Raw genomic sequence first — 15,174 nt, forward strand, 5'->3', positions numbered from 1 at the left:
GCTCAGTGCCCTACAGGATTGAAGATTGTAGGTTTGCACTTAAAGGGTTGAGTGCATAAACCAGTTGTAACCTTCCATTGCAGTAGTGAGGAAATGCTGGAGTATTGGGCATATTTGAAGTCTTTGCTTTTGTTTTCTTCTAAAGGTTCAAATGCACCTTGAGGATCCCATGGCACCACTGGAGGAATATTTAAATCCATGTGCCTCCTTCCTCCAGCTTGAATAGGGGGAGGCTGTTCTAGCCCTTAAACCGGTGTCTGTATTCTAACTCTATTTGGTTGCCATGACTCTCTAATCTCTGGCATCTTTACCAACAAAAAAAATCTCTCAATCTCTGATGTAAAATGATTATTTCTGGTTTCTCTGAAGAACTGTTCCTAATTATTCCCAAATGGGATGCAGCCTCTTGGCTTCCACTCTCACCACCAAAAGCAGGTTTAGTGGTTGTTGATCTGGTTAGTGTCTGGAGATAAAAAAATGGCTGCTTAGTTTTTCTACAGAATCTTGGTAACGATTATGAATATATACAACTCTCAGCAGATTGTTCAGTGCAAGAGCCCCAATAAAAGTACATTATACCTCTATTCTAAATATATTTGTTAGTTTATTGAACTGACATGTTTGCAAATTACACCTACAGGCCCTGTGAGACATGCTTTCTGGTTAGCAGTGGTTGGATTTGTCATCAGAAACTAGAATTTGTCGAAGTTAGAGTTGTATTTAAAGGCTGTACAATCCTGTTTGTGGGAATCATGTGACCAGCTGAGTTTTTTTTATTGATGGGAGCTTCTCCCTAAACTAAAATTGGCACAGTAGTGTTTTTAGTGAAATGCAAAGAAAATCATTGTCCATTGTATCCATGAAAAATCAGAATCAGATTTATTGTCACTGACTTAAATGATGAGAAATTTGTTGTTTTGCAGCAGTAGTACAGTGCAAAGATAAAGTTACTATAAATTACAAAAATAAATAATAACGAGGTAGCATTTATTGACCCTTCAGAAATCTGACGGTGGAGGGGAAGAAGCTGTTCCTGAACCATTGAGTGTGGGTCTTCAGGCTCCTGTACCTCCTCCCCGATAGTAGTAACGAAAAGAGGGCATATCCTGGGTGGTGAGGGGAGAAAGGTGGGACTCTTAAACACAAAATAAAATGTCCTGCACTGACCTTTGATTAATATACTACAGAATGTATGTTTACCTCGAGTTTAAATTGTGGCAAAATAACTTTTTATTCCATACTGTCTTTGATTCTCATTGGGTCATGTTGATGCATAATTTCCCTCCTTTTTGTTTCATTGGCAGTTTGGTTTTGCAATTGCATAAAGCACGCTGTCTGCAGCAAATGTATCAGTGGAATGTTGTACATCTGTCATCTCTGCAGAGAGGTGGAGTGAGATGGAGACACTGTTACCTGTGTTTTAACAACAAAAGTCCACCTGCAGACAATGGAATGCAAACGACACTGAAAAGGGAAGACCGGCGGCAGGTAGAGTGTACGGGAATGATGCCTTCGTCACTTTTGAAAAATGGCAGAAAGATTTATGTGGTTAGGAATCAGCAAGGAAGCATTAAATTGGGCATTGGTTGTAGAAACAAACACCCAAACCTCTTTGCTTTTAAATGTGTGTTGAATTTTCAGAGGGGAATATTAATGTTGTGCTTGGCCAAACTCCCTTGCAGGGTGCGCTTATAAGGAACATAGGACAGTACAGCACAGGAACCGGCCCATGATGCTTTGCCGAACTAATTAAACGAGTAATTAAATGCCTAACTAAACTAATCCCTTCTCTCTGCACAATGTCCATATCCCTCCATCTCTGCATATTCATGTGCCTGTCTCAGAGCCTCTTAAATAGCTCTATTGTGTCTGTCTCCACCACCACCCCTGGCAGCACATTCCAGGCCCCCACCACTCCCTGTGTGCTTTTAAAAACAACTTGTCCAGGAAATCTCCTTTGATACAATGATTGGTGGAGGTAGAAGGGGATTAACCTTGTACCTTTCATTAAAAGTTATATCCAGTATGTGGGTAATAAGATTGCATTTGAATGGGTTTTTGAGAAGTTAAATGGCCACTTTTGTTTCCTTGCTGATTTATAACCACATAAATCCCCAGGATGAAGTGGGGAGAAAGTGGCCTCATTAAACGTTCCCCCAGCAAGGTCAAAGGAGTGACTTCATAAGTGGACAATCACTTGTCGCAGTTTCGCTTTGGACTCTGAATTGCGTTTCCCAGGTGGCAGGGGATCCATTACCACAGCCCCCATTCTTCAGGGAACAAAAACTGCAGGAACGCTGGAGGCATCACGTTGATCTTGGTCTTTGTCACTTGGCACATAGGAAACCAAGAGATTCTGCAGATGCTGGAAATGTGGAGCAACGCACCCAAAATGCTGGAGGACCTCAGCAGGTCAGGCAGCATCAATGGAGGGAAATAAACAGTTGACGTTTTGGGTCGAACCACCCATCAGGGCTGGAGAGCAAGAAAGCAGAAGCCAGAATAATAGGGGAGGGGGAGGGCCACAACCTGGCAGGTAACAGGTAAGTCCAGGTGAGGGGGGGGGGAGGTAAAAGGGAGTGATGTGAGATGCTAGGAGGTGATAGGTGGAAGAGGTAAAGGACTGAAGACGGAATCTGATAGGAGAGGACAGTAGATCATGGAATAAAGGAAAGGTGGTGGGCAGGTCGTGAGGGAGGGGGAGGGGAAAGAGAAGGGGTGAAGAGACCATAGGAATGAGGGAAAACAAAGGAGTGGGGTGAGAGGAAGGAAAACAAGGGAGGGGTTACTGGAAGTTAGAGAAATTAATGTTGATGCTGTCAGGTTGGAGACTACCGAGATGGAGTATGAGGTTGCTCCTCCAAACTGCGTCTAGCCTCAACATGGCGGTAGAGGAGGTCGTGGACAGAAGTGTCAGTGTGGGAATGGGAAGTGGAATTGAAGTGGGTGGCCACCGGGAGATCCTGGCTATTGCGGTGGACGGAGCAAAGGTGCTCGAAGAAGAGGTCCCCCAATCTGCGTCTTACCTCACTGATGTAGAAGAAGTGGCACCGGATACAGTAAATGACGCTGACAGATTTGCAGCCGAAGCGCTGCCTCACCTGGAAGGCATGTTTGGGGCCCTGGATGGTGGTGAGGGAGGAGGTGTAGGAGCAGGTGTAACACTTAGCACTGTTGCTGGGATAAATGCCATGAGGGTGATCGGTGGGGAGGGGCAAGCGGACAAGTGAGTCATTGAGACAGTAATCCCTGTGGAAAGCGGAGAGGGGAGATGTGCCTGGTGGTGGGATCCCGTTGGAGATGGTGGAAGTTGCAGAGGATGATGCGTTGGATGCAGAGGCTAGTAGGGTGGTAGGTGAGAACAGGGAACCCTATCCCTGTTTTGTCTGGTGGGGGGGGGGTGTGATGGAGTGAGGGCAGACATATGGGAAATGGAGGAGATATGGGTGAAGGCTGCACTGTTAGTAGTGGAGGGGAAACCCTGTTTTCTGAAAAGAGGCCTGGAGTGGAAAGCCTCCTCATGGGAACAGATGCAGCGGAGGAACTGGGAGAAGGGGATGGCATCCTTGCAAGTGACAGGGTGGGAAGAGGTGTCATCAAGGCAACTGGGGGAGTCAGTGGGTTTGTAAAAAGATGTCAAGGTAACGGGGATTATCTACCAACCAAACTGAACTTCTGTCTTTGTATCTCGACTCTATTTTGTCCCCCTTGGTTCAGTCACTTCCCACCTACATCTGTGACACTTTGCATGCTCTCCATCACTTTCAGTTCCCCAGTCCCCACCTGCCTACCTTCCCCCTCTCACCTGGACTTGCCTCTCACCTGGACTTGCCTCTCACCTGCCAGCTCGTGCTCCTCCCCCCCCGCCCCCCCCCCACCCTTTTATTCTGGCTTCTCTCCTCTTCCTTTGCAGTCCTGATGAAGGGTCTCGGCCCAAAATGTCGACTGTTTATTTCCCTGCATAGATGCTGCCTGACCTGCTGAGTTCCTCCAGCATTTTGTGTGTGTTGTACCTAGACCATTTGCCTCATTTATGGTTGTTCCAGCTCTTTGGTATCAGTGGGTTAGTACTCAATATACCACTCTTTTGCTTGGCTCTCCAAATTTTTCCCATTTTAGTATTGAACCATTGTCTTTTGAAAGTTATTATTGAATCTGATTGCACTACCTTTCCAGTTCAACACAGCTGTGTTTTAAATATAACCTTCTCGTTTTCTGGTTCATGCACCAATTATCTTCAGTCTAAGCCCTCTGGTTAACTGCCCTGTTGTCTGTAGAAACAGCTTATTTCTGTTTGGTTTGTATCCCCACAGGAGGATGAGGCTAATTCCAGCAGCCCTATTTGCCACCCAGCTGTGATTAGATGCACATTAGGTTAGATGGGGTGTGGGATAGATGTCACAGGGTCTGGATATCTCAGTACTGCAGTGCGTTTACCTACAGCGTTCAACGTGAAATGTGACAGCAGTTTTACTGAATCATAAAGGGGAAAATAAAACAATCCAGAAGCACTCTGTAGGACATTAGTGGAAAGGTGGTGGTTGACTTAGAGATTTTGTAGATGGACAAAACCTAAAGAGATTCAGAGAAGGGGAAGTGGGGGAGAGAGAACCTGGCTCTGCTTCCAGACGGCTGTCAAGTTCCGTTCCATTGAATACGTATTTGTCTCCAGGGCAATAATGTCTGGTTGAGTCAGGTTCATGCTTTGACAATGGCATGGCAACATTAACCCTTGCACTGCTGTTACAGCTCACTCTGAGAACAGCACTGAGCAATTTCCCAATCTGTGTCTCTATGGCAGTGAATGATTGCAACAGTGGGGTTTCTTTTCATTATATTTTTTCATGTACTTAGTTGCTTCCTTGCCTCCAAGTCAGAAGATATGTACACTTAAAGGAAGACTTTGCTTGTAATCAAACAACACCCCTAAGTGTTTTGCAGCTAATGGCATAGTCTTAAAATGTGGTTACTGTTGAAATATTGGAAACATAGCAGCCAATTCATGCTGATTAAGGACCAATCGTCTACTTTGGGACAGTATGTAAGGTATAAATATAGTCCAGGCCACCAGCGACATCCCTGATGTTGTTTATGATGTTGTGAAATTCTGTACATCCACTTGAGAGAGCAGATGGGGTCTTAGTTTGCTGAGGCATCTGTAAGATGGCAATTTGGACAGTGTTGCATGTGTACTGTCTATATTTTGTAGGTCGTCTGCTCCCCTCCCTTCCCCTCTGTGATTCCTGATTTAACGTGAATGTATCCAGGAGGGGTAAAACTGATCAAGGCTTGCAAAGCAGCACAGCTTGGTATTACTTCAATAAACAGAAAATTCTGGAAACCCTCAGCAGATCTGGCAGCATCTGTGGAAAGAGAAAGTTCACATTTCAGGTGTGAACCCTTTGTCAGAATGTTCCAAGGAAAGGTTTTGGATCTGAAATATTAATCCTTTCATTCCACAGATGCTGCGTGACCTACTGAGGTTTCCAGCATTTTTTGTTTGTTTTCAAATTTCCATTTGCAATTTTTTTTCCCTATTTGGTATTTCTTTAATTATATATTGTACTTGCATATACTAATCTGCAATTCTCTTTAACATATTACTCATCTGTGTAATTCCATTAAACTCTAGATAAACCATACAGCACAAAACAGGCCCTTCAGATCACTTGCCTGGGCGATCACTCGAAGGAGTCTGTTCCCATGCCTACAGGTGATCACTCTGGTCTGCAGTGACTTTGCAATTGCCAAAATTTGCCCTGAACTCTCATCTATAAACTCAAAAATCAGACACAACTCACCTTCTGATTGTACCTTCTTTATCTGGACCTGAGTTTCTAGGTCTTGTGAACGAGTCCATTGTCATCACTGAAATGTCATTTTGTTTGACAGTCAACAATTATAACAAAAATGGTTTGGAGAAAATCTGAGTTTATTGGCATTCTGCAAGGTTGGTGAATGGATGTTAGTCCTGTGATGATTCTGATGCCCTTATAGATTCAAAATCTGTTGGTGACAAATCCAGATTTGGTGGAACCACATTTGTTACTTCTATGTTGACTTGTGAATCTTACTGACAGCTACACTACATTTCAGTGCAGCAAACACAGATAAATTCTCTGAAGTGCATGCCATTGTGTTGTCTGTTCCTTGGGCGAGTGAAGTCCATCTTGTTTGATTCTCCAAATGAAAAATTCTTTCACTTATTAAAAAAGAACTTGCTTCTTATGGCATGTTGGGGTATGAAGCTTGGCCAACTTTTGTTTGCGAAGGGCACAAGCCTGCCTTTGCATAGCCTGGTTCATCTTGGCTATTAACTCCAATTATAGACCCAGGTCTCTGAAGTGGGGGCATGAAACCAAAGTCATTTGACTCGGATTGAAAATGCTATTGTTAACCTCTGAGTCACTGCTGCGTCTGTTCTATTTATAAAATGTTTCTCTACCTGTGGCTACACGTACATAACATGTACTTTGTGTTGTGCTGCAGTGGGTGGGGTAGGAATCCAGGGCTGTCTTAATCCTGGCGTACTGTCATGTTACTTGGTATACTCTGCTCACCTGGGCTTTCCTGCAGGAGTGTGACATCATCTTCTTGTGCTGGAGCTTAGTACGAAACTTCCTGCCTGAAACTTGGAGGGAATCTTTTCGTCCTGAGAACTTCTGCAGTCGCAATAATGGTTAAAAAGTCTCGAAAGGTATGTGGCAGCTTTCTTGTTCTTATCACTGGAGCAGGTTAAATTGTCTTTCGTTTATATTTTTTCAAATGAGCTCAAGCTTGTAGGAGACCAAACACCTACGGCAGTCTGTGCTTGCTAATTCTGTCTCTTTGTTATCGCGCAAGATGAGAAGGTGCAGGCTGGTTCTGGATTGTTGCTGCTTTAAACGTTGATGTGTTCCAAAGCATTCCTGAGTCATTTTAACTGGGTTTTGTGAAGTCAAGGATAATATTGGCCTTAAGTCAACAGCTTCCTCCTTGCTGTTAGTTCAGTGGCAATTTGGACTCTTAATCATTAACCTGTCTTAATTCACCTTACACTTGCTAATTCTTGTCTTGCCCTTGCCCCAGGTGTGGATCCAGGTACTTGAGTGATAGACCATGGCCTCCTTAGGTGGTACTTGCTTTTGTGTGTTGGTTCTATCATGGAGGTTTTGCAGCAGAGCGTGATGGACTTATCGACCTCACTTACAGACACGGGATGCAGATGGTCATGTGATCAGGAGGAGGAGACCTGGGTGATTCTGTTTACCCTCCACCTGGTCAGTGTGGTACAATGGGACTGACTGGTCAGGTGTAACATTGAGACGTGTATCACAGGCAGTGGAATATAAATACACATGCCAGCAGCAACCTGCAACGAGAAGCAGCGGGTTAGTATTTCTGGGCGTAATCCAGGAAGGAGATTTACCACTGGGACCCCAAACAAAACAGAATAGATGAGAGAGCAGGGGTTAGGGAGGCAGTGAAGAGCAGGGGATTTTAGAGAAACTGAGTGAGGGCTGGTAAAATGGTGACAGTGGGGGATGGGAGCACATCGATCTGAATGGGAGGGGCTACTCTCTTTAAAGGAGTACACAAACATCCTGTATCCCTGCCATCCAGATCTCCTGACACTCCTCTAGTGAACAGCTCATCGCTCTATTCCTGAAAGCCATTTTAGTCCCTGTGATTTCCTGTTGTGGCTGGGTACTGGCTTGTGTGCAAAATAAAAGAAAGACTTGCATTTCTATAGCATCTTCACAGCCAATGAAGGACACCATACTGTTGTGATGTGAACAACGTGGCTGCTAATTTGTACGGTAGGTTGGCAGTAACATATTGCTCAGATAATTTGTTTTAGTGATGTTACATGCAGACTTGTATTTTTCTTAGTACGCTGGGGTAGCATTGAGAATGACTCATGGGGCCAATATTTATCCTTCAAACATCGCTAACAAATGACTAATGTCATTTATCATGCGAAACAAAAGTCTGTAGATGCTGGAATCTAGATGAGAAACAAGATGATGCTGGAGGAACTCAGCAGGCCAGGCAGCATCCATGGAGAAAAGCAGGTGGTCAACATTTCTGTTCAGGACCCTTCAGGACTGAAGATGAGGAAAGGGGAAGCCCAATATATAGGAGGCAAAAGCAGAGCAGTGATAGGTGGACAAAAGAGGGGAGGTGGGGTGGGCACAAGGTGGTGATAGGTAGATGCAGGTAAGAGATAATGATAGGCAGGTGTGGGGTGGAGGGGAGAGCAGATCCACTGGGGGACGGGTCAAAGCTAAGGAGAGAGGAAAAAAGGTTGGAAAAAAAAGGCTAGGAAAGGGAAGAAGCATGGTGGGGTTGGGGCTTGTAGGGAAGGTGTGGGAGGATTACTTAGTGGGAGAATTATTCCTAGCCTATTTTTCCTACCTCTTTTCCTTTCTTTCCTTACCTTTGACCCATCCTCCGGTGGATCTGCTCTACCCCCCTCCCCTGCACCTGCCTATCACCATCTCTTACCTGCATCTACCTATCACCACCTTGTGCCCACCCCGCCTCCCCTCTTTTGTCCACCTAGCTCTGCTCTGCTTTTCCCTCCTATATATTGGGCTTCCCCTTTTCCTGAAGAGGGTCCTGACCTGAAACGTTGACCACCTGCTTTTCTCCACGGATGCTGCCTGGCCTGCTGAGTTCCTCCAGCATCATCGTGTTTTTCATTTATCATGCAAACTTGCTGACCTTTTTGTAATATTACCAAAGCCTGTACTAAGTTGCCCTGGCAAAAGTGAGCAAATAGTAAAGAAATGGGCTATCTTTTAAATTAATAACATTTAAGCATAAAAAAGGAAACTGATCAAAGAAATAACTGAAACAACTTGCATTTGTGCTGCAAATTTAACATAATAATATTTTCACCAAGAGTGTTGTCACAAATAACTTAATACTAAGCCATGTAAGTAGATACTGGTGTGGCATTCCAAACACTTGGTCAAGGACAGAGGTCTTTGGAGGAAGGAATTCTATTGGACAGATGGAATTGGGTCTGTTCAAGAGCTAGAAGAGCATGCTTTACTTGGAGGGTTGTAGAGTCTTTTGAGATTGCAGAGAGTGGGAAGGGATTGACCGTAGAGGAAGCTAAAAGCCAGGAAGATTGTTTTAAAATTGTGGTTTTGCAAGACTGGCAGCCAGTGTAAGTAAACAACAATATAATTCTGTCTGCCAAGCCCTCTAGTCCCTGGCAGTGCCCACCAGTTCTTAGAGTTGCTGTCTGATTGGGCCAATTGCTGGAAGTTTCATTGCCTGATTTCTTCCCTCAAATTACTCCTCCTCTACACTCCTGACACTGTTTATCCTTCAAGTATCCTACCTCCACAGTAATGGAAAAATAATCCAATTGGATCACCTAACCATTAAGATTTCAAAAGAAAAAGCAAAAAATATTTTTTAATGCCCTCTGATTTTTTTTCTTGCCCCCTTCCCTGCCCCACCACTTCCCAATTCCAGCATGTTTGTTGGAAGGTGTCCTGGTGAATTAATCCTGAATTGCTGGAGGGTCCAGGTTATTTTATGAAGGTTTTCCACAAGATGTATAAAGGCCCAAACAACCTGTGGTCTCAGTCACACACTCCCTCTTGCTGGCCACTTGTGCAGGGACAGAAAGATGTGCTGTAACCAAGACCTGAACTCATAACCTTAGCACTCCTCTGTCGATATTGTCCTGTACCCTGACCCATTGTGTCTCTGTACAACAGTTGCCTGTAGCATTTCTTGGGATTTCTTTGTAGACTTTGTCAGGTTTCTGTAGCTGACATTTGAGCATCTCCTCCAGTTGGGCTTTTGGTCAACAATGGGTTCTCCCTTTCATTGGGATTTGTAAATGAAAAGCTTTTGTTTAAAAACACAACTAGTTCACTAATGTCCTTCATAATTAAAAAAAAACAACCAGCTGCCCTCAAGCAGTCTGGTCTTGTATATGGCTCCAGTCCCAAACAAAAAAGATTTCTGAGCCACAATGTTGTATGAAACTGCTGTCCTAAATCTCAATTCCTTGCATTTACTCTTGTATCCATGGCCATTCATTGGAATTCCGTCAAACTTTGGAAATCTATTCCCATTGATTTTGCTCGAATTAATCATTTAAGCTCTTAATTTTTTCCATACACTCCCCTGCTCTAATGAATCCAGCCCTAAATTACCAGACCCTTTTTTATTTCTCCTTCAGACTGGGCATGGTAGATGTGAATCTGTTCCCTCAACATCCTTCATACAGTGTGGAACCTAAAAGTGTCCGTTCTCCAACCATGTACTGTCCAAAGTGCTGTATTGATTCAACAATAGATTTTAGCTTTGATAATGATACAGGAAGCTATTCAGTGAACACTGGCTCCCACTTCACTTCTCTGTACCCCTGCAGTTTATTCTCTCACACATGCCCATCAACTCCCCCTTGATTTTCTTTGCCAATAAATTTACCAGGGAGATGTAGAAGAAAACAAATACACGGAAGGAACCCATGCAGTCACAGGGAGAATATGTAAAATCCACACGCATTGCTTCATTGTTTTAATGCAAAGTATCCAAGATCCTGGGCTACCTCTGTGGGAATTTGGATAGACCTGGTGGAAGAAGGGAGTCGGTTTCCCTGCATTGTGTATTGAAATATGTGAATGAAATGATTTTCCATGTTATTTGTACATTGTGTAAATTGTGAGAAATTAATGATTAACACCCTGCGTTATCAAATTACTGAATTACCTGCAAAGGAACTATGTAATATGCAAATTTGGATCACGAGTGGAGGGGGATGGGAGAAGTGGGAGAGGAAATACTGGAAAATAAATGTGGTCAGGCAACTTTCAAATATCAGGCAGCTTCCACCAACTGCTGAGTTCTCGAGCCTAAGGCATCTTTTACCTGCTGCTGAGAAAGATCTTGAAGCCGAGGAACTGCATTAATGAAAAGTTGAGGTATGGTTGTAAACTTTTGCAGAGAGGCAAACTTTAGCCCACTGAGTCTGTGCCGATCATTAAATACCCTTTTCCAGTAATCCCATTCTGTCCTCTGCACATTCCTGTCAACTCCTGGAGATTCACCCACACATTTGGCCAATTATGAATGTCCTTGGGATGTGGGAGGAAACCAGAGTGCCCAGAGGGGACCTGTGTGATTGCAGGGAGATTGTGCAAACTCCACATAGATACCACTGAAAGTCAGGATCGAATCTGAGTCACTGGAGCTGTGAGGTAGCATCTCTACTGGCTGTTACCACAGCTGCCCCAGTTTCTTGGAGAGCCTGGGACAATCTGGATGTTTGGCATCCTCATACCAGATGCTGGATGTTGTAATCAATTTGTATGCGCAGAAGCAACCTGACACAATGCATGCTCTTGATAGGAAGAGGGCAATACCTGGGAATCCGAGATTATTTAAAACCATGTGAAGTGAAACTCCAACTTTGCAGCTGTGTAAATTGAACTCAGAACTTGGGTTAGAACTTTCAACTTTCTGTCTGATGACACTTAATTATCTTTCACAAACATTAAATCTTTGTATCAACAAAGACTGATCAGTGCAAGAGAATGCAACTGCAACCAACAAGGTGCTGGAAGTAAGTACTCAGTAGGTCAGGTAGCATCTGTGGAGGGAAATGGACAGTTGACCTTTCAGGTTGAGACCAGCAATTGCTTTATCTTCTTTCTTCCATTTAAAATGCATTCTTTGATATATTTAAGAAACGTGTGTCTATTTTCCTGTCTGTGCTTAATCCAAATGAAATCTGTACTAGAAATGTTCAAAAGACATTGTATGTTCTTTGATCTGAAATGCTTTAAGGAGTGCAGGTAAGTGCCTGAGAACAGTACAGTTTGGAGAGCTTTCCCAAACTAGCAAAATCTCCCCCTGAGGGTTTTTGGACAAGGCCTAATTCATGCAGATTGAATCTGAACCCAATACAAAATATGCTCAATGGAAGTGCTCACGTTGTTTTTGGCATAACCCTCTTGGATTTAAAGCCAAATGCAAAATTCATTAGCAGGATGTTTTTTGCTAACCAGACAACTTGGGCTTAGATAAATGGCCAAAGAACTGGAGGTGAAATAGGGAAAGCTTCTCATACCATGAGTTATAATCCACAACTCAATGACTCTGTAGCTGAAGCAGATTGAATGGTAACGTTCAGTTGAATGAAAGCTTGAAGTGTTTGGGGAAAGAGCTGAGGTGGAGGTGGCGGACTAATTAGATCGTGCTTTCAAAGAGCTGGCACATGTACAATGGGCTGAATTGTTGCTTTCTCAGCTTAATGACACATTTCCACTGGTGAATCTCAACCTTGTCAAACGTTTCCTCAGTGGTTCAAGCATCTCCAATTGATTATGTGACAAGGTTGTAAAGTGGCGCAGTTAATTTCGATGGTTTAGGTTATATGTCAAAGTGCTTGGGCAAAGTCCGGAAGTTAATGCTCTACAGGTGCGAAGAAACCATAGCTTCCTCATTCAAGCCCTCGATGCAGCTGGTATGGTTCACCTCCGTGACATTTAAGTGTGAAAGGAAAATATTTCTTGTCTTTGCTTTATTAAACTTCTGTAAATGAGGAAGCAGTGATAAAGCAATGGCAAGTTTGGAATTTCAAAGGTTTCAGATCGTAGAAGGAACTAAGGTTTTAAATTGAGGTACTGTACTAACAAGCAAAGGGAAATTCCGAGGAAGGCCATCTTCTGTGGTGATTGTAAGTACAAGTCAGGCAAGCTTTTGTTCTTGTAGATACTGCAGAAGTTTTGAAAATTTTCCAAATGTGGGAGTAGAATTCAAATCTTGAGCAGGGGAATAGCTGTGACACTTTACTCTGTACTATTGTTTTTACCTTTACTGCATCAATGCACTCTGTACTAACTCAATGTAACTGCACTGTGTAATGAATTGACCTGTACGATCGGTATGGAAGACAAGTTTTTCACTGTACCTCGGTACAAATACCAATAACTGTTCCTAAGAATTGAATTAATATGGAATAATTTGGTTTGGAGTCTGTGAGCCTGAGTCTGAGAATCAGATCATTTGTGTTTCTCAGTTATCTTGAGTGCCGCTTTCTTCAGACCTAAAGCATCGCAATACACACTGTAGTTGGGTAACAAACGTCTGAGTTAAGGACACCTGTCCATATGACTGAGCTTTCGTAATATTAAATTCAAAAGTCTGACGTATGTACATTCATCCCAACAAATGGCAGAACTAGTTTCCTCCCTCCACTTTTAGTAATTCTTTCTTATGAGTCTTGAGTGTTTTGATGCCATTCATTGCAACATTGTTGAGGTATGGTTACCATATCCAGTGATTCTTTTTCTTGTGTGTGTATTTTCCAATTTATGGCCAAAATCAACTTGAGGTCTGTAAAAAAATGAACTATTTGTAGCTGTGGACGGCATGTAGCTTTATTTCATTGGTCAGTTCCACCGGGTTAACTTTCAGAACCCAGTTCGATGTTACTGAAGTCAGTTTTGAAAGGGGCCAGTGCGGAACTCCTCACCTCTGGACTGATGAGGCTGTGTCTTGTAGAAAGATTGGAATCCCTCCGGTAGGACATGGATGTAAGGGGAGTAATGATCTCACTGATCCTGTGTCAAAGCCTCCCTGTCCGTGGATGATGTCACAGCCTTCTGCTTTGACCCACTGCTGGTCCATACATTGAGTATCTTTGAACTGGTCTCAGGAGCCAGAGTAAATCACTGCAAAAGTGAGGCCACATTCTTTGGTCACTGGTCTGACTTATCCTTTATTCCCTTCACCATCCAGTCTGGTAAATTGAAGGTGCTGGGAATGTGATTCAAAGGAGCCAGGGACACACAGAATTGGGTGGAACATGTTGCCATGGTGAAATGGAAATTGGGAATGTGGGTGGTGCTTCCTCTCAATCTCTCAGTTGTGGGGGGTGGGGGTCATTAGGGGCAAGATGCTCTTGGTGTTGCTGTACATGGCACGGGTCCAAAGCACCTTTGACCACAAGGAATATCCTTGAGGATCTGTAGGAGAAGGAGATGGTTCCCTGAGCAAACTGACGGTTACTTGGCAGAATTCTTCATCACCAGAGGTTTCAAACAAGGACCAAGACCTTAGTTGGTGATGAGAAGGAATCTCTCTATCAGGCCAGTCATGCATAGCTGGAGCCTCAAACCTTGTGGTGTAGGTGAGACCATCATCAATTTCCCTTTGGTGTGTTTGCCCTGAAGGAGTTGAAAGGGATGCAACAGCCTTTGTTGACAATCATCCAGAGCGGCTGCATAACACGGGACTCTGTATCCTGGCAGCAGCCCATAAACCATTGAGACAACGTCAACTGCTCCAGATGATCATCAACTTGATGGATGTCCCCTGGTCTACCTGAAACTTGCTGGGCTTCTGGTACAAACCTTTGTCTACAACAGAATGCTGCAGGCTGGCATGTTCCATGGTGCAGGACTGCACTGAGGGACTATACTTGGTGCAACCACTGCAAAGGATCTACAGGGAAAGCTCTCAATGGTGTTTACCTCCCACTGGACAGGGAGGGGTGGCCCTGTGTGAAGCTTGTCACCGATGGAATGCTTATGATGAAAGAAATGATCCCATGTTGGCGGCACGGTAGCGTAGCGGTTGGTGTGACGCTATTACAGTGCCAGTGATCGGGGTTCAATTCCCGTCGCTGTCTGTAAGGAGTTTGTGCGTTCTCCCATGTCTGTGTGGGTTTCCTCCGGGTGCTCTGGTTTCCTCCCACATTCTAAAGACGTTCGGGTAGGTTAATTTGGGGGTTTAAAATGGGCGGTGCAGACTTGTTGGGCTAGAAGGCCCTGTTACCACGCTGTAAACAGAACTTAAAATTTAAAAATTTAAATATAAATACTGAAAGCATGTGGAATGATATGTTTGGTGCAGTAAATTCTTGTATAGATGCAAAGTACATTTTTGGAAAACAACACTGGGAAGTATTGAACAATTCGCATGGTTTGGGGAATGCTGCCAAAGTCACGTGGACAGTCTCATTCTTAGTGACAATAGTCAAAGAAATCTCAGCAGTTTGTAGGTCATGGTAGGGAGGAGTTGAGATTGGTAATGGAGGGAAGGTCCAGGGATTATATTTGATGTTGTTGTGGCAGGGGAGAGCAGTGTTGGTGATATAATTTGTCAAAGTCAAGTGTTGTGGGTATTAAATGTATTGTGGGTCAATGTGCTTTGTCT

At 43.7% G+C, this 15,174-nt stretch overlaps 1 protein-coding gene across 8 annotated transcripts in view; it reads left to right on the forward strand.

Moving 5' to 3' along the window:
- The first annotated feature begins 6,565 nt into the window (after nt 1–6,565).
- The window catches only part of LOC127583636 (transmembrane protease serine 4-like), a 33,809-nt gene continuing 25,200 nt past the window's right edge, over nt 6,566–15,174 (forward strand). The window contains exon 1 of one of the 8 annotated variants that reach the window (XM_052039817.1): nt 6,566–6,697. In XM_052039817.1, the coding sequence (XP_051895777.1) occupies nt 6,677–6,697 (21 nt within the window). In that variant the 5' untranslated portion in view covers nt 6,566–6,676. The other 7 variants (XM_052039822.1, XM_052039821.1, XM_052039823.1 and 4 more) reach the window with 7 other exon arrangements.

This window comes from Pristis pectinata, chromosome 27, assembly GCF_009764475.1.
Source record: "Pristis pectinata isolate sPriPec2 chromosome 27, sPriPec2.1.pri, whole genome shotgun sequence".
NCBI classification, from domain to species: Eukaryota; Metazoa; Chordata; class Chondrichthyes; order Rhinopristiformes; family Pristidae; genus Pristis; species Pristis pectinata.